Below are 20,502 nucleotides of genomic sequence, written 5' to 3'. Positions count from 1 at the left end.
GCAGGTGGGACCTCAGGCCAATGCCCTGGAAGCTCGATGGCCTGTGGCCAATTCGAGGACATGTGGAATTTACAGAAAGGTTCTGCAAATGCATTCCCCCATCAATGATACACATCTGGTTTTGGTGACATGACACCAATTCTTCAATGCAAAACATACCACAAGCTCGGGGAACTCCTAGATGTGAAGAATGTGGGGACTATGGGCTCATGCTTCACCCCACATTGCCCCAGGACAGCATCCCTCTTCTAACACCAAGTCATCATCTCCACTCGCTGTAGCCCATGTTAAGACCTTGTCCCAGGGGATTTTGGAGCTGGATGGCACTCACAGTGGTACCACCATCATGTATTGCCCTTTAGAACTTATGGCAAGAACTCCCAGGCATTGGAAGAAGAAAAGAAGAAAGTGATTTTCATCCAAACTGATAACGGTGGTTTTTTTAGGCCTTCCTCCATTAGTGTTCAGTTCAGAACTAATAAAGTTACTTGTAATAATGAAAATATGATGTTCTACCGTGCAGAGCAAATCAAGGGAAGCAAAGGCCTCCTTTGCAGACCAGCAAGGAGCCACCCTCCTCTCCCTCTTGTCACATAGCCACTCACTGGCTGCTGCTATGGGAAACTCAGCATAGGATAATAGCCATTCCTAAGAGATTCTGCATCCAACATGTTCCAGCTTTGTTCCTTCTGATGTTATTTAAGTGTTCATCATTGGATGCTTAACACCCCTGGGTCTGCTCTAGTCACCACCCACCAAGGCATTTCACTGGGGTCCTGCAGGAACAGGAATGGCATCAACAGGAGAAAGTGGTAACACCTTCTTGTAGATCCTGGTGTTAAAACTCCCTTTGGCATGGAAGGATTAAAAGTCCGATGCTCCATGCTGTATATGAGCACCAAAACCCCTAAGAAAAGATTCCCTTCCCACTCCTTCAGCAATCACTGCCTGTCACAGAATAACATCTGGCCCAACCCATTGCTTGGCTGGAGCTGGGTTCCATGAAATTTTGGCTTTTCTTTCCTGCTGCTTCAATTGCCCGATATGCAACAGGGATACCTAGATATCTTGACAGTGAGATTGCAGTGTGCTTGCAGAATGTTGGTTCTCACTCATTCTCAGAGCCTGGGTCATTGACAGTCTGGGTGTCACCCCACCAAGCTATTGTACTGGTTTATGCATCTTTGTCTGCCCCCACTCATTTATTAGCACTTATTTTTGGAAATGGGACCCCTTGGAAACCATGGTCCCGCCTGTCCAAGGTGTTCACGTGTCTGAGGGAAGCTGGGAGCAGCTCAGAGCCACAGAGTCTGGAGGGTCTGAATCTGTCCCCACCCTGACATCGCTCCCTCTCTGAGCATCTCCCAGGGCCAGCAAAAACAAGCTCAAAGCCAACTTTTTTCTCACCATTGTCTCAGTCTTGTTGCTGCTCCCTCTGTGATACTGCAGACACACTAATCCTTTAGCTGGATAAACACTACTCCAGGGAAGAAGTAGGGCAGACCTGTTGTGATGAGCACAGCCCAGAAAGAGGGAAATGTGTGATGAGCAGAGCCACTTCCTTGTACACCACAGAGGGAGGGAGGGAGTCGGCAGTTTCCCTGCCAGGGTTTGTCCAAACACAACCAAAGGTGTCAGGCCAGTGATGGGACGCAAGTGTGTATAGTTTGTATGGGGTGACGAGCAGGGGGCCACCAGGGCAGCAGGGACACCCTTGGGCCCCCGAGAGGCTCCGTGAGGCTGGTCCTGCAGCCTGGACAGCGTTCCCAGGATGACTTGCTCAACTCTGCTGTCGGGAAGGTGAAGGATGTCCCACTTGGAGCCCATAAAGCCGAGGCGAAGGGTGGCTCTCCGACACTGCCCAAGTGGCCACGCGGTCTCTGGCTGTGGTCACTAGTCCCCTCAGGAAACTGCCTAGAGCCGTGCCAGGAAAAAAAGGGAAATGTTTTCCTTGAACAATTGTGTCACCGTGAGGGCATGTTTTTGCCAGAACAGCCTTTTCAGCTGTGTTCAGCAGGAAGGTGTGGCCGGGAGCGCTGAGCGGGGCAGGTAGCAGCCCGAGGGGGAAGGAAGGGGGCTGGAGCTGGGGCTCTGGGCGGCAGCCAGGTGTCCTGGGGCGCTGCTGAGGGCCTCCTCCTCTGTGTTCCTCAGTTTCAGTGCTGCGCTAATCCCCGGGCCGGGCTGGGCCGGTTATCCCCCCCGCCCAGAGATGACACCACCCCCAGCGATCGGGGGTCACTCACAAAAGGAGCGAAACCTTTCTCCCAGCGATCCCGCTCAACTCGGGTGATCCTCATCCCCCTGAGGGCCATTCCCCCCAATTCAGTGTAACCCCCTCACCCGAAAAGCTCCCCCTCCTCCGCGCCCCCGCAGCCCCGCCCGGCCCTCACACAAACCCCGGCCCCCCACTCCCGCCCCGCCCCGGCCCCGCCCCAGCCCCGCCCCGTCTCTCAGGTTCCCAGCTTGACCACCCAAGCACCGCCCCTCCCCAGCTGCCTCCCTTCGATTGGGCAGCGCTGCCCGCCAGTCAGCGGAATTCCCGCCGTTTATTGGCTGTCGTTGATGGGTCTGGCGCACCGCCCGACTCCTGCGGGCTCTGGCGGGTCCTGATTGGCCCGTGCGGAAGAACCCCTCCCCGGCTGGGCCGCGGTCGGTGCCGGGCAGGCAGAGGGTCGGCGCCGCCATCGCCATGGGCACCCGCGACGACGAGTACGACTATCTATTCAAAGGTACGTGCTCAGCAGGGACACGCCGCCGCACCGCGCCGGGCTCGGCCGGGATTAGCGGGCCGCGCGGGCCCGGGGCACCCGCCGCGGCCTTGGTGCGCGGGGCGGCCTTGTGGGCCCCCGGCCTGGTCTGGCGCGGGGGAGCCCCGGGGGAGCCCCGGGGAAACGCGGGAGAGCCGCAAGGGCCGATCCACCCCGATCCGGGCCGCGCGCCGGCAGCTGAGCGGCTGCGATCCCCGGCGCGACCGGAGCCGCCGCGGGCGGGCCGGCCGCGGGCTGGGGCTGTGCCGGTGTCTGTCCGGAGATCACCCAGTGTCGGGCCGGAGTTGCAAAACCATAAGCTTCGGTGGAGGCTCCTTCGCAGGTCCCCGCCGAGCGCCGGTACCGGGATCCCGGGGCCGTAACGTTGTTAGTTTGGCTGTGCTGGTGGGTGTTTTGCCGCGCCTGCCCCGGCCCCTGCCCCTTCCTGTGACATGTCAGGTTGTCCAGGGCTCTCTGAGGGCTCCGTGCTGCTCCTGCGCTGCCTCCGGGGGATCATCGCCGTGGGTGTCATCCCATGGGATGTCTTTGGGCTTTCTGTCCCGTGGGATGACTTCTGAGGCCGGGCTCCTGCCTGTCCAGAGGCTCAAGCTGACCAGTTTCCCGGAGCAGCCCTCAGCTCTGCCTGTGAGGCCCGAGGAGCAGTGCAGGTGAGTGTAGCACTTTCACCTTTGGTTTCCCAGCCTATTTTACATCAGATCTACTGTTGGTAGAGTGGCTGAAACCTGATTTTCATCCCAAGAGCTCACTTAGGGAAGAGCAGGGCTAACGGTGCCGTTGAGGGCTCTGGGGGTCACTTGCTGCTGTGACAATTTCCCAGGAATTTGATGTCTTTGTACCTGGATGCTCCCAAGGGCAGCAGTGATTCCAAACTTGCAGACCAAAAGAAAGAGCAGTTACTCCTCTGTGGGAAATATTTTATAGATGCATTTGCCTATTTGCTTTACTTGTTTTACAGTGGATTGAATCTTGAAGACAATGGAGGGAAAAAAGCCCTTATTTATTCTCTGCCTGTAAAGCAGAAGACCAGCTTGTAAAAATACACTAAATTGTCTGAGTCTAAAGTAGTTTCCTTCTGAAGTCTGTTTCTCAGGTGGTTTAATAGCCAGAAACTTCAAAGCCTAAAAATTGAACTTATTTTTTTCTTTCTCTGAATAGTCAATTAGCTAGGGAGAACTGCATTCACCTTTTAAAAATACTTGCTTTGAAATGTGTTTTTAATTTTACCTGGAATGAGACTCAACCTGAAGCCATTTGGTCAGGATCTGTGCTGTGCTGATGCTGCCACACTTTGTAGCCCTTAGAAAACGGGCTGAGAGAATTGTCCTTTTCTGTGCATCTTTTGGGAGGGGTTGTTGTATGAATAAAAAAAAAAAAAAAAAAAAGATAAGGGTTTCTTTGTGGGTTTGCTTATTTCTCTTTTCCTTCCTCTGAGGCTTTTTGGGATTAGACAAAAAATAATATAAATGGGCTCTGCTGTGGGACCAATCCCCTTTCTTGTCTTTCTGCCTCTAGTATTGGAATTAAACATCAAGGACAATTGCTGTAATGATGTCCAGGACTTTGGTTGATTTGTGGTTTGGCCTTTCTTAGCTACACAGACAACTTTTGAACTCTGTTCTGTCAGTCTGTGTAGTAGTCAGAGGTAGAAATAATGATGTAGGAGGATCTTAGTCTGGGAGAGATTATTTTTATTAAATTTAAGGCTTGACTGTTTCCCCTGCCACCTGTTTCCAAAGGAGAGCATGTGGCAGGCAATGACTAACTTAAGGTTTGGTAGCACTCTGGGAATGTGAGTGATTATAGTCAAAGCTGCTCTGCTGAACTAGTGCTTCTTTGTTCCCCATTTCCCATTTTTTTCTGTGTGCATCCCAGCAAAACTGCTTATTTTATTGATCCCAGCAAAATAAGACTTTTTACCAAAGTGCCTGAGCCAGCCTTTGGGGAAAGGAGCCAAACTGTGTGTGCAGGGCTGTGTGGGGTAGTGAGGCTGCTAAGAGCTGTGGCTGTGACCCAAGTAAAGCCAGTAGTTCTGGCCTCTATTCCCAATTAGTTTTGTAGTGGAGATGGTGAAAAAGCAGTGACTTTTCAGGATGAGTTTTGAATCCATTGATTTGGAATTGAATTAGTGACCTTTGAAGAGCTGTTAAAAATGTTGGAAGCCTTGTACCTATTAAATGTGATCTGCACATTAACTTTGCTCTTGAGAAGATTAGCTATTATCAGTGTTTATTTTAAAAATTAAATCTGAGGCTATGCAGATGTATGCTGGCTCATGAAAAAGGCAAGAAAAAAATCAGCCATAGGGAGAAAGAGCTTTCTTTTACTTTTGTGGGAATTTAGGCTGCCCTGATTAGTCTCTGCTTAGCAAAGGCTGTGGTTATTAAAAACAAATGCGTATCCTATTAGTCACCAGTATCTGGCAACCTTATGTACTTCAGATTTATCACAAACTCTGATTAGATGCTCTCTGCTAGAGAGAGTCTTAATCTTCTTAATCGCTTAAAAGTATATATTCTTTTTTCCAGATTAATAAATGAGTGTATTTACAATTCTGTCATAAACTCGATCTGTTTATTTTCCTTTTCTTACCAATGATGGCACTGGAATTTTAATTCTGACTTTGGCTCCTTTTGTACAAGGATCTCAATATACAGGGCAGGTGTTGCGGTGGGATTGTGCTGTAGTTCTGGATGTTGTAGACACAGGATGCAGGGAGGGTGGTGACTGAGTTGATGGATGATGGATAACCCATACAGTAGCAGGGGATGCTGGAGGAGAGAGAAAATCAGGAAATACTGAAGGATCAGGATTCAGGATATGAACAGGGCACTACACGAGGCTTGTCTGTGTGCTTAGAGCCACGTGAAGATGGCTGGTGCTGGTTATTGGTTCATGTCACTTCCAAGATGAAACCAGTGCATCTTTTCATCATCGGTGTGGCCCTTGGAGGCATTTGCAGAGTGGTTCTGGTAAGATTTGTTTAGGGAGTATTCAGACTCTTAAGCTGTCATTTGGAAGTTTTTTTCCTATTCTTCATGACTACTGAATTTGAACAGGCAATACTGTGTGGTGGCCTGCTACCAAATTTAGAAACTTTCCCAAGATCTAATCGCGTAGTCCAGAATGTTGAAGATACGTTCTTGCTCAACTCCCACAGAAAATAAGTTTGTCCATGGGGGGGGGGGGGGGGGGGGGGGGGGGGGGGGGCGGGAAAGTCTTGGCATTTTTCTCCTGAAAGTGAAAATGCTCTTTTAGTGCTCAAGATTGAGTATTAATAAGAAGCACTTAGGAACTCTAAGAATGCTCTTTATTGAATTGGGATTTGGTTGCCTTCCTTTAACTTCTGAAAAATGCTCTCCTAGAAGCTCTGCTGGAATGTGGGGCAGTACAGTGAAGGGAACCTGTGAATAACCAGCCAAAGTTGCGCAGGACCACTGGAATTTTCTTCCAGTGACAGATGGAATTAATGACCTGAGAGCCATTGGCATGGTTTGTGCCTCAAACTGATGCTTTTAAAATGCCAGAGGCCTGGGAAATGGCTAGTACATGGGAAGGCTGTGCTTTCTCCAGCTGCAAAGCCATGGGAAAATAACTCCCTTTGGTAACAGTTGGAAGCCTCAGAGGTCTTCCAATCTGGTCTAGCTTGTGTGGTGGATATTCTTATTTTTTGTTATGGTCAGGGTTTTGCTGTAGGACAGAGCCTACTCCAGCCAGCAGATCTCTGTGCAAGATGGATGACCTCTGCCTATTCTTGGAAGGTCCCATGGAATTAGTGTTGAAAAACTGTTTGTCTGGAAAATAAAGCTAACAAAATCCTGGAGTTAAAACTTGTAATAAAATCTTTTTTTATCTATCTGTTCTCATACCCTAAAAAATGGTTAGGGCCTTTTGCCAGGGAAGGCAGAGCACTGTGAGGAGCTGTTTAAGTTCTCCTGGGTGGGGAGTTGTGGTGCCTCGCCACGATGTGCTGGCTGCCCGTTCCTGCCTCTGTTGTGTTTTGCCTGTTCAGCTGTGCTAGCACAATTGTCTGTCTGTGCTGTCAGGCAGATGAGATGCTGGCGGGGCTCTCCGGGGCGTTTCAACAATGCCCCTGTGCAGCTCAGGAGCTGTCGCAGCAGAGCCAGGCTCCAGCAGCAGCCTGGGAATGTGCTCCAGGGGTGGGGTGGCAGCAAGCTGGAGCAGGGCACTGCCAGAGCTGCATCCTCTAACAATGGCCTGAGCAGAGAAAAGCTATAGCAGCACTAAAGACAAGTGTGATCCTTGGCCCTGGGAGAGCACTGGTGAGCTTATTCTGGAAATGTGCAATGAGAAGATTCTTCTGTAGTTGCTGGGGGAAAATTGGGAATTTTTTTTGCCCATGTCTGCTTTTCTCTAGGAAAAACAGACCATATGAATGAGGAAGATCAGCAAATCTGTATTTAGGGCTGGAGTAGAAAATATTCTCAAGGTTGGAGAAGCTCCAAGCCAGAGGCTGGCTGCCTTTCTTCCTTTTGCTTGAGCCAGGACACTTGAATTCCAAAGGGTATGTGATACAGTGTTTGCGACAGGAAGGGAGCATGGCTCAGCTTTATCAGCTTTGTTTCTCTCGGTTGTTTCTTGCTCTCATCGATAAGCCAAAAAGTAGAGGGAGCCTCCTGCCACAAAATGTACCTTTGTTTTCACAATTCCTTTCAAGAAAGCTGGGCTTTGTGTGTTGGAAGATCTCTCTGTACTTACATTTTTCTGTTAGCATGGCAGCACCACATGTGGAGGCAGAGGTTTCTAGCTCATCTCTTCTCATGCAGTCTACTACAGCTTGTTTTGCTGGATGAAGTTCTGCTTTGCTTTGTGTCTTTTTTGTAGTATCAAATGTCTCCTGTTTTCCCCTTTCTGTGGTGAATGTATTTATTAATTAAATTATTGAAATAAAACACCCTGTAGGACTCCAACAGGAACTGCAAATAATTGTTTACTTACCATGTTTTCAGTTTTTTAATAAAAATAGAGTATACCTATACTGTACAAAGGCTTTTGTTGGGCAGACAGGTCACCATGTTCTTGCCTGTAGTGTTTCTTAAAATTTGGGTTGCAGCCTTCCTGTGCCAAAGGTCGAGTGTGTGAGGGGCACCTCTTACCTCAGCCTGCTGCAGTGGTTGGGGCTTCCAAAGCACTGTTTGGCTTTGACAGTCACTGTAGCAATTTCTCATTTTCACCTCTGAGGACTGGGCAGCTGCTGACCACAAAACAGCTTGGGGCTCTTCTGGGGCTGGAGAAGCAAGCTGTGTATAGTAGACTGCGGTGTTGTCTGTGTTGGCTCTCCTGTATTATCTGACTGCATTCCTGATGGATGCCAGGCCTCACTGCAGTGTGGGGTCTCTGCTGCTGGTACGAGAAATTAATTGTGAAAATAATGTCTCTTCTTTCAGTTGTGTTGATTGGAGACTCTGGAGTTGGGAAAAGTAATCTTCTGTCACGTTTCACACGCAATGAGTTCAATTTGGAAAGTAAAAGCACCATTGGGGTGGAATTTGCCACCAGGAGCATCCAGGTGGATGGGAAGACGATAAAAGCCCAGATCTGGGATACTGCAGGCCAGGAGCGATACCGTGCCATTACCTCAGCGTGAGTACTGTGACTTTGCTCCACAGAATTCTAGCAGAGATGCTGCACATAAATGTATGGGTAGGGAATGAAACATATCTGGCACATGTGACAGAGTCATTGTCACAGACTTCAATATGGATCCAAGTCATAAGATAGCAAATACTTTTGTGTTCCCTTGATTAATATAATGAAAGTAAATTTTAGATTTTCGTGTTACTGTAATGGAAACAAGTGACAGCTTAAATCAAAACTGTGGGAAATTCTGTTTGAGTTCTGGGATTTGTTTTTTTGTGTGCGCTGAATGAACTGTTTTCATTATGTGGAGTGAGTATCATTTCAGATGGAAGCTGGGTACTGTTAGTATCAAGTTTTGGTCTAGGCATACTGTAACACCCATGACTTCTGGTCTCCATTGCCCCCTCAGTCTTGAGATTGAGGGAATTTTTAGGAAAATGTGCAGCACAAAGTCCCTTGAAATCTCAATGACTTTGAATTAGTCACAGCCCTGAAAATTAGGTCCATGAGCACACACATTGAATAGCCAGGAAGTAGGAAGGCAACTATAATAGTGCTGATTGTGCAGCATTAGGCACAGTCCCTGGAGGTGAGAAGCTTTTTCACCTATGGGACCTTGTTAATCCACAGAGGGCTTGAGGTCTACCTGTTTCTGTGCAGGCAAAAGTATCTGGCAGAGGGCAAAAGTATCTGGCAGAGGCCAAAAGGCAAACCCTTTGGTCAGGCCTGGTTCTCCAGGGCATTTTCTGATCAGTGAGTCGATTTTCTTACATTACAGACGTGTATCTATCAGTTTTTAAAGGTAAAAACATGTTTCTCAGTCATAAAGTGATTGAGCCATTAAACTCAAAGTAAGGGGAATTTTGTCAAGATGGGAGAAAACCAGGAGAGCCCGGAGCCCAAAGGGAGCAATCTATAGGAAAAGGGATGCAGAAGCAGATATGACAATTTCAAATTGCATCTTTTCTGGAAAAAAAAGATAGTGTGACTTTCTGAAATTTTTTGTGACTCTTGCTCTTCCTGTAAAAACTACTAGTCTGGTCTGGGTCAACAACAACAGGTTTTACTGCTGGGAGCTATTGCAGCTACAGTCCTGTGACCCTGCCTCTCCTTTGTGCTGGCACTAACTGCTGCTTGACACATCACTCAGCCAGTTCAGCCTGCTCAGCCAGCAAAATGCCAAACATCAGGGAAAAGGGAATGTTTTCTGATGACTTGGTGCCCTGACTCAGTTCAACAGTATGTCAGACAGCTGCTGCAGAACTGAGGAGAAATGGTAGGATTGTGTGGAAGAGAGATATGGATGTTACAGGATTGCTGATGCAGAGAGGCTTGTGGTGAGCTGACCCCTTGGCTTGTGTTGAAATGGGCCCAAACCTGTGCTGAGGGGGCAAACTCTGTTCCTGGATTAGAGGTTTGTGGATATATATACAGTGAGAATATAGCCCAGAGTCCCCTGTTTAATTTGTAGGACGGACAGGAGATATTTGAAGGATCGGGAACAAGTACTGACATTTTATTAAGGACTGTTTTCCTAGCAGAAGATTAGGTTGGAACTTCAGAGCAAGTTTCTGCAATGGTGGGTTTCTGCACACGGTTGGAACAGACAGGACGTTTTCAGTCCTGCTTTCTGTAGGCTCTCCAGCATATTGGTACACATAGTGGATTATTTTAGAAATGCCATTAGGAAAAAACACTGCATTTGGGACTTGGTTTTAGGCTTCAAAACCACTCCAGCTGGAGTATCTGCATCAGCACAACCTTTTCCAAAGTGGAAAGCATGATAGAAAAGCTAGATGGCCTGTTTGTGGCTGTGGCTGGGACAGAGCTCTGGCTGAAGGGCTGTGCCTCATGGTTTCAGATATTACCGTGGTGCTGTTGGGGCTCTGCTCGTCTATGACATTGCCAAACACCTCACCTACGAGAATGTGGAGCGCTGGCTGAAGGAGCTGCGAGACCACGCCGACAACAACATCGTCATCATGCTGGTGGGCAACAAGAGCGACCTGCGCCACCTGCGGGCCGTGCCCACCGACGAGGCCAGGGCCTTCGCAGGTTTGTGCTGGGGATTTGGGGCACAGGGCCTGCTGTGATCCCTGCTCAGGGCCTTTGCAGGTTTGTGCTGGGGCTTTGGGGCCTGGGGCCTGGGGCCTGCTGTGATCCCTGCTCAGGGCCTTTGCAGGTTTGTGCCGGGGCTTTAGGGCCTGCAGTGATCCCTGTCCAGGGCCTTTGCAGGTTTGTGCCGGGGCTTTAGGGCCTGCTGTGATCCCTGCTCAGGGCCTTTGCAGGTTTGTGCTGGGGATTTGGGGGCCTGGGGCCTGCTGTGATCCCTGTCCAGGGCCTTCACAGGTTTGTGCTGGGGATTTGGGGGCCTGGGGCCTGCTGTGATCCCTGTCCAGGGCCTTCGCAGGTTTGTGCTGGGGATTTGGGAGCCTGGGGCCTGCTGTGATCCCTGCTCAGGGCCTTCACAGGTTTGTGCTGGGGCCTGGGGCCTGCTGTGATCCCTGCTCAGGGCCTTCACAGGTTTGTGCTGGGGCCTGGGGCCTGCTGTGATCCCTGCTCAGGGCCTTCACAGGTTTGTGCTGGGGCCTGGGGCCTGCTGTGATCCCTGCTCAGGGCCTTCACAGGTTTGTGCTGGGGCCTGGGGCCTGCTGTGATCCGTGCTCAGGGTCTTCACAGGTTTGTGCTGGGGCCTGGGGCCTGCTGTGATCCCTGTCCAGGGCCTTTGCAGGTTTGTGCTGGGGCTTTGGGGCACAGGGCCTGCTGTGATCACTGTTTTGTACAGGCCTGAACTCTCACCTCAAGTTTTAATTTGAATCCTAAAAAGGACATTTAAGTTGTTGTTTTTTTTTAATTAAAATATTCTGACTTATTAACTAGCATGTATAGTTAGTTTTTTTGGAGAATTTTTTCATCATTTTTAGTTTGTGGTTTTCTGTTGCTTTTTAAATCTAGTGGTAGTTCATGTTTTTGAAACATTGTCTTTGAGCTGCCTGATAGCTGAAGATTAAATACTTCCTCTAACAAGGCTAGAAACAGTAAGCAACATTTAGAACAGAACACATCACAATAAAAACATAAAATATCACAATACAAAATGTCTGTCCTTCCTTCCTAGAGACCTGCTTCTGCTGAGTAGGTATCAATGTGGATAGCTACAGCTGAATGCTGAACCTTCTCTTAGATGGGGTTGTTGCTGCTCTAGGACACTGATGCATATATTAGTGTCATCTAGTCTCTCTTAAATGCAGCAGTCATCAGGCTTGAAAATTATCATTTGTTGGGAGAAGTCAAGTGGGTTATAGAAGATGCTGCTACTGCATTCCTTACCTGGCAGAGCACTGGTCAGATATTCTTTTTCCCTGAAAGGCCTGGGGACATTCAGCTTTTGTGTGGCTGTCAAGCTTGGAGGTGGAATGTAAGTGTACAACCTCTAAAACACCTCTCGAAATACTGCAAAGGCTTGCTTATACACACTTTCTGAAGTTTGCTGGTAAGCAAGTACCCTGAGGGTAATGAAGCTGCTTCAAATTTTCAGATGGAGGAGAAGTGACGTTTATCTAAGAGAAGTGAAAACAAGTTGGTGGGTGCCCCAGATAGCCTATTACTTTGGTCACTTGGTTCAGCTTGTTACCTTTGTCCCTCACTTCTTCCTAAGGCTGTTTTAAATTGCTAGTGATGGTCTAATTGTTGCTGTTTAAGCTCCATGACTGAAATGTGCCTGTTCCTGGGCACGTGATGCAGGACCATTCTAGGTATGATATTTGAGTGTTAATCACTCTCTTTTTTAATTTAAAAAAAATATTTTGCACTGTAAGAGGAAAGAAGAAAATAGACTGTGTTCCAAGGGGTGATTATTATTTGGAAGTGGGGTCTGATTAGGAAAGTATAGTTCTGTTGATCTTCTTGAGGTTGCAGAGGAGAATTGTGTCTCTGTAGTAGCAGATGTGCTTTTGCTGGGGCTCTTGCTCAAGGTACCTCTGTGTGATCTGTAGCCAGAACAGAAGGATATTTTGTGTTGCTTGACTGAGCAAGGGCTGCAGTGGGGAAAATGTTCTTGCACTTTGGGCAAAAGAGATGTTGTTGAACTGCAGCACCGAGGTGTTCTTGTGCAACAGGGAAAAGAAAAAAAATTACTGTGCCCTGGATGGTTTGGCCTAAAATAAAAGATAAAACCTCAAAGTAAATGGGAAATAAAGTGTTATTAAAGTTTTTAACTGAACCACTTTTTATTTATTACAGAAAAAAATAACTTATCTTTTATTGAAACATCTGCTCTGGATTCAACAAATGTAGAAGAAGCCTTCAAGAACATCCTTACAGGTATGGTTTGTTATGGCTTCAGAGGAGCTGCTGAGGTGGTGGATGTTCTTCCTGGGCACGTTTTGTAGTTTTGGAATTACATTGGGAACGATGGTTAGTTTGCAAGCTTTCTAATCTCACCTTTGTGTTCTGCCTCCCACCCCATACACTTGTTTCTGTCTCCTGAAAGTGTCTATCTCCTGATGTTCTATAAGTTCAGGCTATTGCAATAGCACTGTTGTAAAGGAATCTAGTAATTGTACTTCCATGCCTGCACAAAATCTCAGCAGTGAAGCCCTAGCCATGTTGGAAATTAAATGTTCCAGTATCTTCTCTTGCAGCAAAGCAGACTGGTACCATTTTCAGACTACTGAACTCGTTCTCAGCTGATTGCAAGGGTTATAGGTGACTGCACCAACAGGATCTTCTGCAGAGAAGGACCCAGGGATTCTGGTGGATAAAAAGTTGGCAGTGAGCCATGGGCAGGGACACGTTCCACTGACCCAGGCTGCTCCAAGCCCCGTCCAGCCTGGCCTTGGACACTGCCAGGGACGGGACAGCTGCAGTTGCTCTGGGCAACCTGTGCCAGTGCCTCACCACCCTCACAGCCACCAATTCCTTCCCACTATCCCATCTAACCCTGCCCTCTGGCAGTGGGGAGACATTCCCCCTTGTGGTGGCACTCCAGGCCCTTACCCAAAGTCTATCTCCATCGCTCTTGGGGGACTGTAGATATTGGGAGTCTGCATTAAGGTCTCCCCAGAGCCTTTTCTTCTCCAGACTGAACAACCCCCAGTCTGACTCCAAGGTGCCCAAGAAGAGGCAGACAGGAAAAAAGGGGTAGCCAAGCTGCCTCTATAGGTAAGAAACCTGACAGATGAGGAATGGGTTGTATTTGCTGCCCAGCAGATCTGTGTTATTAGAGCCACTAGTGAAGGAACTGGAGTGTGAGGCAGACCAACTGCCCAGAGCTGGAGCTGGGCTGGGTTCGCACCATGTAGCAGATTCATGGCTGATCTGGGACACTTGGCTAGGTCTGAGGCAACTTCCCTGGCACTTTGAGAGAGGATTTTAGTGCTCTGAGTGTAGTTCAGCTGTCACCATCCATCCTGTCTTCCCTTGCAGTGTTTTCTTGAGACTGACCATGGTTAGAGATGCTGGCCTGAGGACACTCTAGAAGAGCCACAATGCTATAACAACTCAAACTGAGGTCAGGCCTGGAAAAACTGAACTCAGACCCCTCTCTCTCACAGCATCCTGGGCTCCCAGATGTGTTGAGATTGTCCAGTTTGGGTAACAAAGGTACATGGATAATAAGAGTGAGAAGTCATGAAAAGGCTATTGCTAAAGTGATTACTCCTGGGGAAGAATCCTCCTTCTGAGAGAGAAGGAACCTTTGCTGTGTAGAGTAGTGAGTTGGGAGCCACCACAAGGGACTTGGTGGAGGGAAGAGTGGGAACAGCAGGACAGGAGTTTCTTTACTGGCCACTTGTTTGAGGAACCACTAAGGACTGGAAGAAAAAGCCCCCACAAAAAAAAACCCAAAGAGTTGCTCCCCCAAAGCAAAGGGGACTTGACAACAACTCTGAACAGTTCAAATTCAAATACAGTACTGAGGAGGAAAGAAAGAGGATGTGACAGCCTCTGAACAACCCTCCTCTTCCTTTTCAGCAAAGATCTATAGGCAGCCAGTGGCAACAAGATTGGCCTTGAGTTAAAGGTTTTCATTTTAAACATAAATATGTGCACATTCTTAAAAAAAAAAAGCAGCTTAACAAACAACCCCCAGAAACAAGCCCTGCAGAGTCCTCCGTGATTTTTAATCCTAACTAAAAGCTTTGGGTGTTGCTGTTTTAGGGTTGTGGCTGTATAAATGTGACCATAATATTTACCACAGACTTCCAGGGAGGTATTTGCCCTTTTCCTGTTTCACAATGAAAGGAAGTTGGATCAAGGGCTTATAGTCAGTGAAATAAGTAACTTAAAAACCTTTCCACTTACAAGATTTCTCCTAACTGTGCAGCTGAAACAGTTTGTTTCTGAAAGCTTTTAAGCTGGCAGTCTCTCTTCAATGGTTACAGCTTTTTGGATCTATGTGCTTTCAAGCCTAAGTTAGTTTGAGTCAAATAAATTCATTTGGAGAAGGATGGGGCTTTATGGACCCATGCAGCTTTTTGCTGTCATAAGTAGGAAAACTGATGTGTTGCAGAGAGGAGCATTGCTGTTACTTGGCAGTAGCAGGCTGCCAGGAGCAGAGGTGGGCATCAGCTAACTTCTTGCTGCTGCAAAGGTTTCCCAGCATCCTGGTGATTTGTGTTTCTAGAGTGTGCTGCCCAGTTTTTCTTAATTACAAAGACAATGATTTCCTGTTTTAGAAATGAGCATTTCTGCTCCTTTCCCATTTGAAAACCCTTTTAATAATCTCAATTTTCACAGAGTCATTGAAAAAGAATGGGATAGGAAGTGCTGTTGCAGAAGACAGTGGGGACTCTTGTCTTAATAACTTTTCCAGACTGAGCTGGTGTATTCATTCTGGAACTGGAATGGCAGCCAGATGTTACATGCCACATCTGGTTAGCCTAGATTCCCTTTCAGAGCCCTCTTCCTTGTTCAGGTGGCTCAGCGCTGTGCCCGTGGCAGCCGTGCCCCGGCTCTGACCCCTGTGCTCTCCTTGCAGAAATCTACCGCATCGTGTCGCAGAAGCAAATCGCCGACCGGTCTGCGCACGATGAGTCTCCTGGCAACAATGTCGTTGACATCAGCGTCCCACCAACCACCGACGGACAGAAATCCAACAAACTCCAGTGCTGTCAGAACCTGTGACCTTCTCTAGATGACTCTTGTGCCCTCCACTTTGTCTGTGCTTCATTTAGAAACTTGTGTGCACTTCCTATCTCCTGTGATTCAGTGACTCCCTCCTCCCTCCTTTACTCCCAAATCTCCCCTCTCATATTAGAGCTTTAATTGTAGGGCTAACATCCCCCTGCCTTTGAAACCCCTTCCATGTGGTGACTTCTGGGCTTGAAATGTAGTCACTGATCTGATAGACATGTTTGTGTTGGAACATCTGCTGCTGGATATTATCCCATGAAACACTCTTATCAAATAGGCTTGTTTTGGTTTTGCTAGGGTGTTGGTTTTTTTTTAGTTTGGTTTTGTTGTTGTTGTTGTTTTCTGGGAGGGGAACAGTGGGACTTGACTCTACCAGTTGAAGAAATAACTACATTTAGGTGACAAGGTATTTTCCTCCCATAGTCAAATATCTCTTTTTCTTGTGTTTCTGTAAACATGGGGGAGAAATTAAACTAGCTGTCCTGCCAAATGCTCTGTTTTCTGTCCTGATGAAATCTCACAGTGAGGATTTTAGTGGTTGCACACACATAAGGAAATAACTGTTGAAAATAACATTACTTATTCTGTAATTACCCCTAATACAGTTAGTCTGGCTGTGTAGCTTACTGTTTCCTGCTTGGGAAATCTTTCTCTCTTCTTATTTTATTTGGGAACAATGAAATATGTCTGCATCATTTTCTTTGCCACCATGAATGCCTGTGCAGGCTTTATGAAGTGGTGTAATATTTATTCATGGCTTATGTTAATCAGTTAACATTATTGTACAGTAAGTGCCAGCGTATTGATTTCAGAAACTATTTGCAGCCTGTACAAGTAGGCTTCTTTTGTACTGTAGGTCAGTGTCTGAAAGCAGGATCTGCTCTAGTTCCAGGGTTGGTTTTTTGTTTTTTTGCATGCTGCTTTTTCTCTAGATCTCTTCTGCCCCTGTCTGAGTGAGTGAGGCAATATTTTCATGTCACATATATACCTGCACTTGTAAGGGTTTTGGTTGTTGTAGAGAAACACAATACTTTATACATTTTGTAAAACTTCTGCAGATCCATAGTATCTGGAACTTTCTCTTCATGATCTTTCACTATTGACTGTACTAAAATGCATAATATTAGGATTTCACATAATACCTACTAACCTGTTGTTTTCTTACCGTTTTACTGAACTGCAGACTGTAATTCTTAAATGATTGTACTTCACTGATGTAACAAATTTGTCATCAGCAGGCTAACTACTCTAATTCTTTGTTGTGCTGAATGGGAAGAATGTTACCACAACTTTGTGTAGTCAGTCTCTTGCTTGCTTGTGCTAATCTCTGATGGCTTTTCATCACTCACTAGTTCTTGCACACTTGTATCCCCTCCGGTATCCACTGAATGTTCTGATGGCAAATATTGGGTGAAACATCTAAAGGAAGAGCTGGAGACCATCTGCTGCTCCCTGAAGGCTTGTGGAGCCATTTGCAGTGAGTTTTTGCTCTCTATTCTGAGCCTGTACCTCACTGGATGAATCCCAGCTGCATATTAGTGAGTTGATTTTTCTTTACTGATACAAAGCAAATATGAAACTGTGAATTGTGCTTGAAGAGGAAATCTGACATTCCAGTCTCAACTGTTCTGTCTGGTTACGTAATAAAATTAAGGGCAGTTAACTCTGATGGCTTTTCTTTTATAAGATTTCCTGACCAATGCCTTTAATTTTGTACCTTATGCACTGAGAGGGCTGCAGCTTACAATGCAGGATGCACTTAGTGCCTGGCACTTCCACTGTTCAGCTTTGTTTAGAGGTTACATTCAAGGTTAAAGGCTGCATGCTTGCAGCCTATTCCCATTGAATGAGGGCATGAATTCCCCTGTAGGCATCACAGGCCTGTCCTAAGGGTGTTCCTGTCCAGGAAGCACTTGCAACACTTGGTATTTACTTCACTAGCATTCTGTTGAGAGAAGGTGGGAACTGGGAAGTCTCCTTTTTGGTGGTCCAAGACCAGAACATAACATGCAGTCAGTGTTCAGACAGCTGGCAATGTCAGAAAATTCTGAAATATTGAAAATATTTCATTCAAGAACAAATGGACACTAGTGGAGCTGGGCTCCTTAATTTTTTAACAAACTTTATATAAAAGAAATCAGTTGGGTAGCATAAGGAGGAATTCTACTGTTAAGAAGACTTATTAGTTCAGGGTGATGTATTAACATTAACTTACTCTGCAAGTCCTGTTCTTAACATGAAGTTTCTAAAATCAGTCTGGCCTGGTGTAAGAAACCAAAAAACAGTTTAGTCACTTGCTTGTCTCTTGAAAGATTTTCTTTAGTCTTTGACTTTGTGGAAGGCTCTAAACTTTGCTGCAGAGTTCCAGTGAAAGGTCAGTGTCTAGGGTTTAAGTGCTGTTAAATTTATGGGTATTGAAGAGCTCTTGAACAACTCCATTGTCCAAAGCCCCCTCAGCACCAGTGGACCTTGGACCATTCTGTAGTGTTTGAGATACGTGGTGTGACAGGGAACAGCCTCATGCCCTTTGCTGGGGGCACCCAGGACAGGGGAGCTGTGTGTGTGCACATGTGCACCCACACAGCTCCTGAGAGCACTGGGAACAGCCTGGGGGTTTTAATGCTGTAGTCCCTCAGTATGGGACAAGGCTCTTCCCCAGGCTGCTGTGCTGTTCTCCAGGCAGAGCCACAAGCCCTTCTGTGGGTCTGATGTGCTCCTGCCCAGACTAAGCACAGAGCTGTTTGTGACAATAGAAAAAGGACAGTGGACCAGTTCTGCCAGGTTAGGCCATCTTCCTCTGCACAGGCTGGGGAAGATTCTTCTGATTTGGGGTTCCTGGTGTTCTGATGAAGCATTTTGCCCTCCTTAGAAACTTAGAAACTACATCCACAATCCAGCCCTCTACTGTGCTGGAATTGCTTAGGGGAAGACTTGGAAGAATCATGAGGAAGCTGGAAATGCTGAAGAGCTGTCTGACATTCAGAGCAGCTCTCCAGTAGCCCAGACTCCTTAAGTATGCTTTCCTGATGTGGAAATTACAGACTACATGTAATCCCAACTGAACTGCTTCATCCCACAGCTTTGCTGGCTGTGTCTCAGTATTACTGTAAGGAAAAAAGAAAAGGTTACAACTCTCTTCCATCTGCCACAAGGGATTTGAGGGCTGAATTTGGCTTTTGTAAAACTGGTAACAGGAAAGATGCCTATGGAAAAAAGGAATGTGTGCTCTGCCTGCTTTACTTGGATGTTGAGGCTGACTTTCCTTTAACTACTGAAAACACTACAAAGCCCTGAGTGCTGTCAGTAACACAACCATCAGAGGGTCCTCTTGATGTCTAGAACAGGTCTTTTAATGCAAAATTAGGCAGAAGTCTGTTGTGCTGCCTCTCTTCTTACTGATGGGAAGGGTGAAGGCCAAGATGCATACATAAAAGTGACTTGGCCCTGAGCACACAAACAGCTACTTGGTAAAATAAATACCTTGGGTAGATCAGATCCATCCAGCCTCTTTTTCTGCAAAGTCAGTGCTTCCAGACAGGTGAGTTAGTCTGGGATCTTCACTGGAGCCTGCACGGAGCAAGGAAATTTGGCCCATAGAAAAGTTTTAAAGCTCCAAACTTGTATAACTATAAAAATGCTGTTGATGGGTGACTGCTTGCTACTTTGTTAAAAAGATTTCAGTGCGTGCTGTGGAGGCCATCGAGGTTCGGTAGAAAGCAGGCAGTTTGGTGCCTTCCTGCCCCTGTGGCAGGTTTAGAGGCAGTAAAAAGATGATGGGATCCCAGAGATATCCCCATCTGGGTGCAGTTCTGTGACCCCCTGGTGACCAGCGCCTCTTGTGTGAACACAGAGCTCTTTGCTGGGCTGGGAAGGGTTGGGCACAGCCTTTATTTCAATCAGTTATTTAACAAAACCTGTTGGAAAAATATACAGGAGGTATTTTTGCTCCTGGTGATTTGATCCCTGCATGCTGTACTGCTCCAGAAGATGGGGGTGGGATCTGTTTCTGGCTGAGTCTTACCAAGGCTTGGTGATCATTTCCATTCCAAGCAGAAGGAAGAACTTGCTTTGAGGTTCTGAACTCTGTAAAAGAAAAGAAGATCCCAATGAAGTGGGTCAGTCACTTAGGGAAGATTTTTTCCTCCATAAAAAAATAGAACACTGTTAAAAGTAGGAGCCTGAATTTCAGCTAAGGCAAATCAGACAATTGGAGGTGAAGAATAATTGTCCTTCAAGTAAAGCACAGTAAGTGGGGGCTGAAGGGTAGATTCTCTTGACTTGCAGACTCTTAAATGTAGTTGGTGATTTATGGATGTTTCCATGGAATGAGTATCTCCAGGGCTGCACTGTTTCAATAAATAACAGCAATTCCTATTTTACACTGGTCAGATAATGCATGGTAGTGTTGACTATCAGGCTTTGTAGGCTATAAATAGTAGTGGGCCTTTATGCAAACCAGAGGAGAGGTTCCTTTCATTTACTTTTATTCCTGGTTCCTGTGTTAAGTGCAATTCACTTTGTAAATAAACACATCACTCGATTTTTGTGCATGGTTATGATGTATTGTGGATATAAAGATTGCCAAATCATACCGTCTGTGTAAAGTTCTGTTCGAGACACAACTGCAGAATAAGATGGGGAGGCTCGCGAGGCAGATCGCGGGGTGGGGCGGGGATGCGTGCCCTGCCAGCGCCCCCGGGGAGCGGCAGGACCGGGTACACCCTTCCCCCGGGGCTTCTGCACGGCCGCAGGGTGCCGCGCGGGGCGGTGTCCCGCTGCCCCCGAGCCCCGTATCCCCGAGCCCCGGTGTCCCGCTGTCCCCCAGTCCCGTGTCCTCGAGCCCCGGTGTCCCCGAGCCCCGGTGTCCCGCTGTCCCCCAGTCCCCTGTCCTCGAGCCCCGGTGTCCCGCTGTTCCCCAGTCCCGTGTCCCCGAGCCCCGGTGTCTCCGAGGCCCGCTGTCCCCCAGTCCCGTGTCTCCGAGCCCAGGTGTCCCGGTGTCCCC

The 20,502-nt window shown here is 47.3% G+C and overlaps 1 protein-coding gene across 1 annotated transcript; it reads left to right on the top strand.

Annotated features, from left to right (window-relative positions):
* The first annotated feature begins 2,545 nt into the window (after positions 1–2,545).
* RAB11B (RAB11B, member RAS oncogene family) lies at positions 2,546–20,091 on the top strand. The gene is made up of 5 exons (XM_056512464.1): positions 2,546–2,729; positions 8,174–8,369; positions 10,228–10,421; positions 12,609–12,689; positions 15,346–20,091. Exons 1-5 carry the CDS (start codon positions 2,690–2,692, stop codon positions 15,489–15,491), a joined length of 657 nt encoding a protein of 218 aa, XP_056368439.1. The 5' UTR covers positions 2,546–2,689; the 3' UTR covers positions 15,492–20,091.
* The last annotated feature ends 411 nt before the right edge of the window (positions 20,092–20,502 follow it).

The sequence above is a fragment of the Oenanthe melanoleuca genome, chromosome 28, assembly GCF_029582105.1.
Source record: "Oenanthe melanoleuca isolate GR-GAL-2019-014 chromosome 28, OMel1.0, whole genome shotgun sequence".
In the NCBI taxonomy this organism is placed as follows: Eukaryota; Metazoa; Chordata; class Aves; order Passeriformes; family Muscicapidae; genus Oenanthe; species Oenanthe melanoleuca.
Note: the sequence above shows the minus strand (reverse complement) of the source record. Positions and strands in the feature narration are given on the sequence as shown.

Bases quoted from the DNA above. Each gene is read 5' to 3' on its own strand.
- RAB11B (XM_056512464.1), top strand. From the start codon at position 2,690: ATGGGCACCCGCGACGACGAGTACGACTATCTATTCAAAG. The intron at 8,370-10,227 runs GTGAGTACTGTG...TCATGGTTTCAG, and splicing joins TACCGTGCCATTACCTCAGC to ATATTACCGTGGTGCTGTTG. The intron at 12,690-15,345 runs GTATGGTTTGTT...CTCTCCTTGCAG, and splicing joins CTTCAAGAACATCCTTACAG to AAATCTACCGCATCGTGTCG.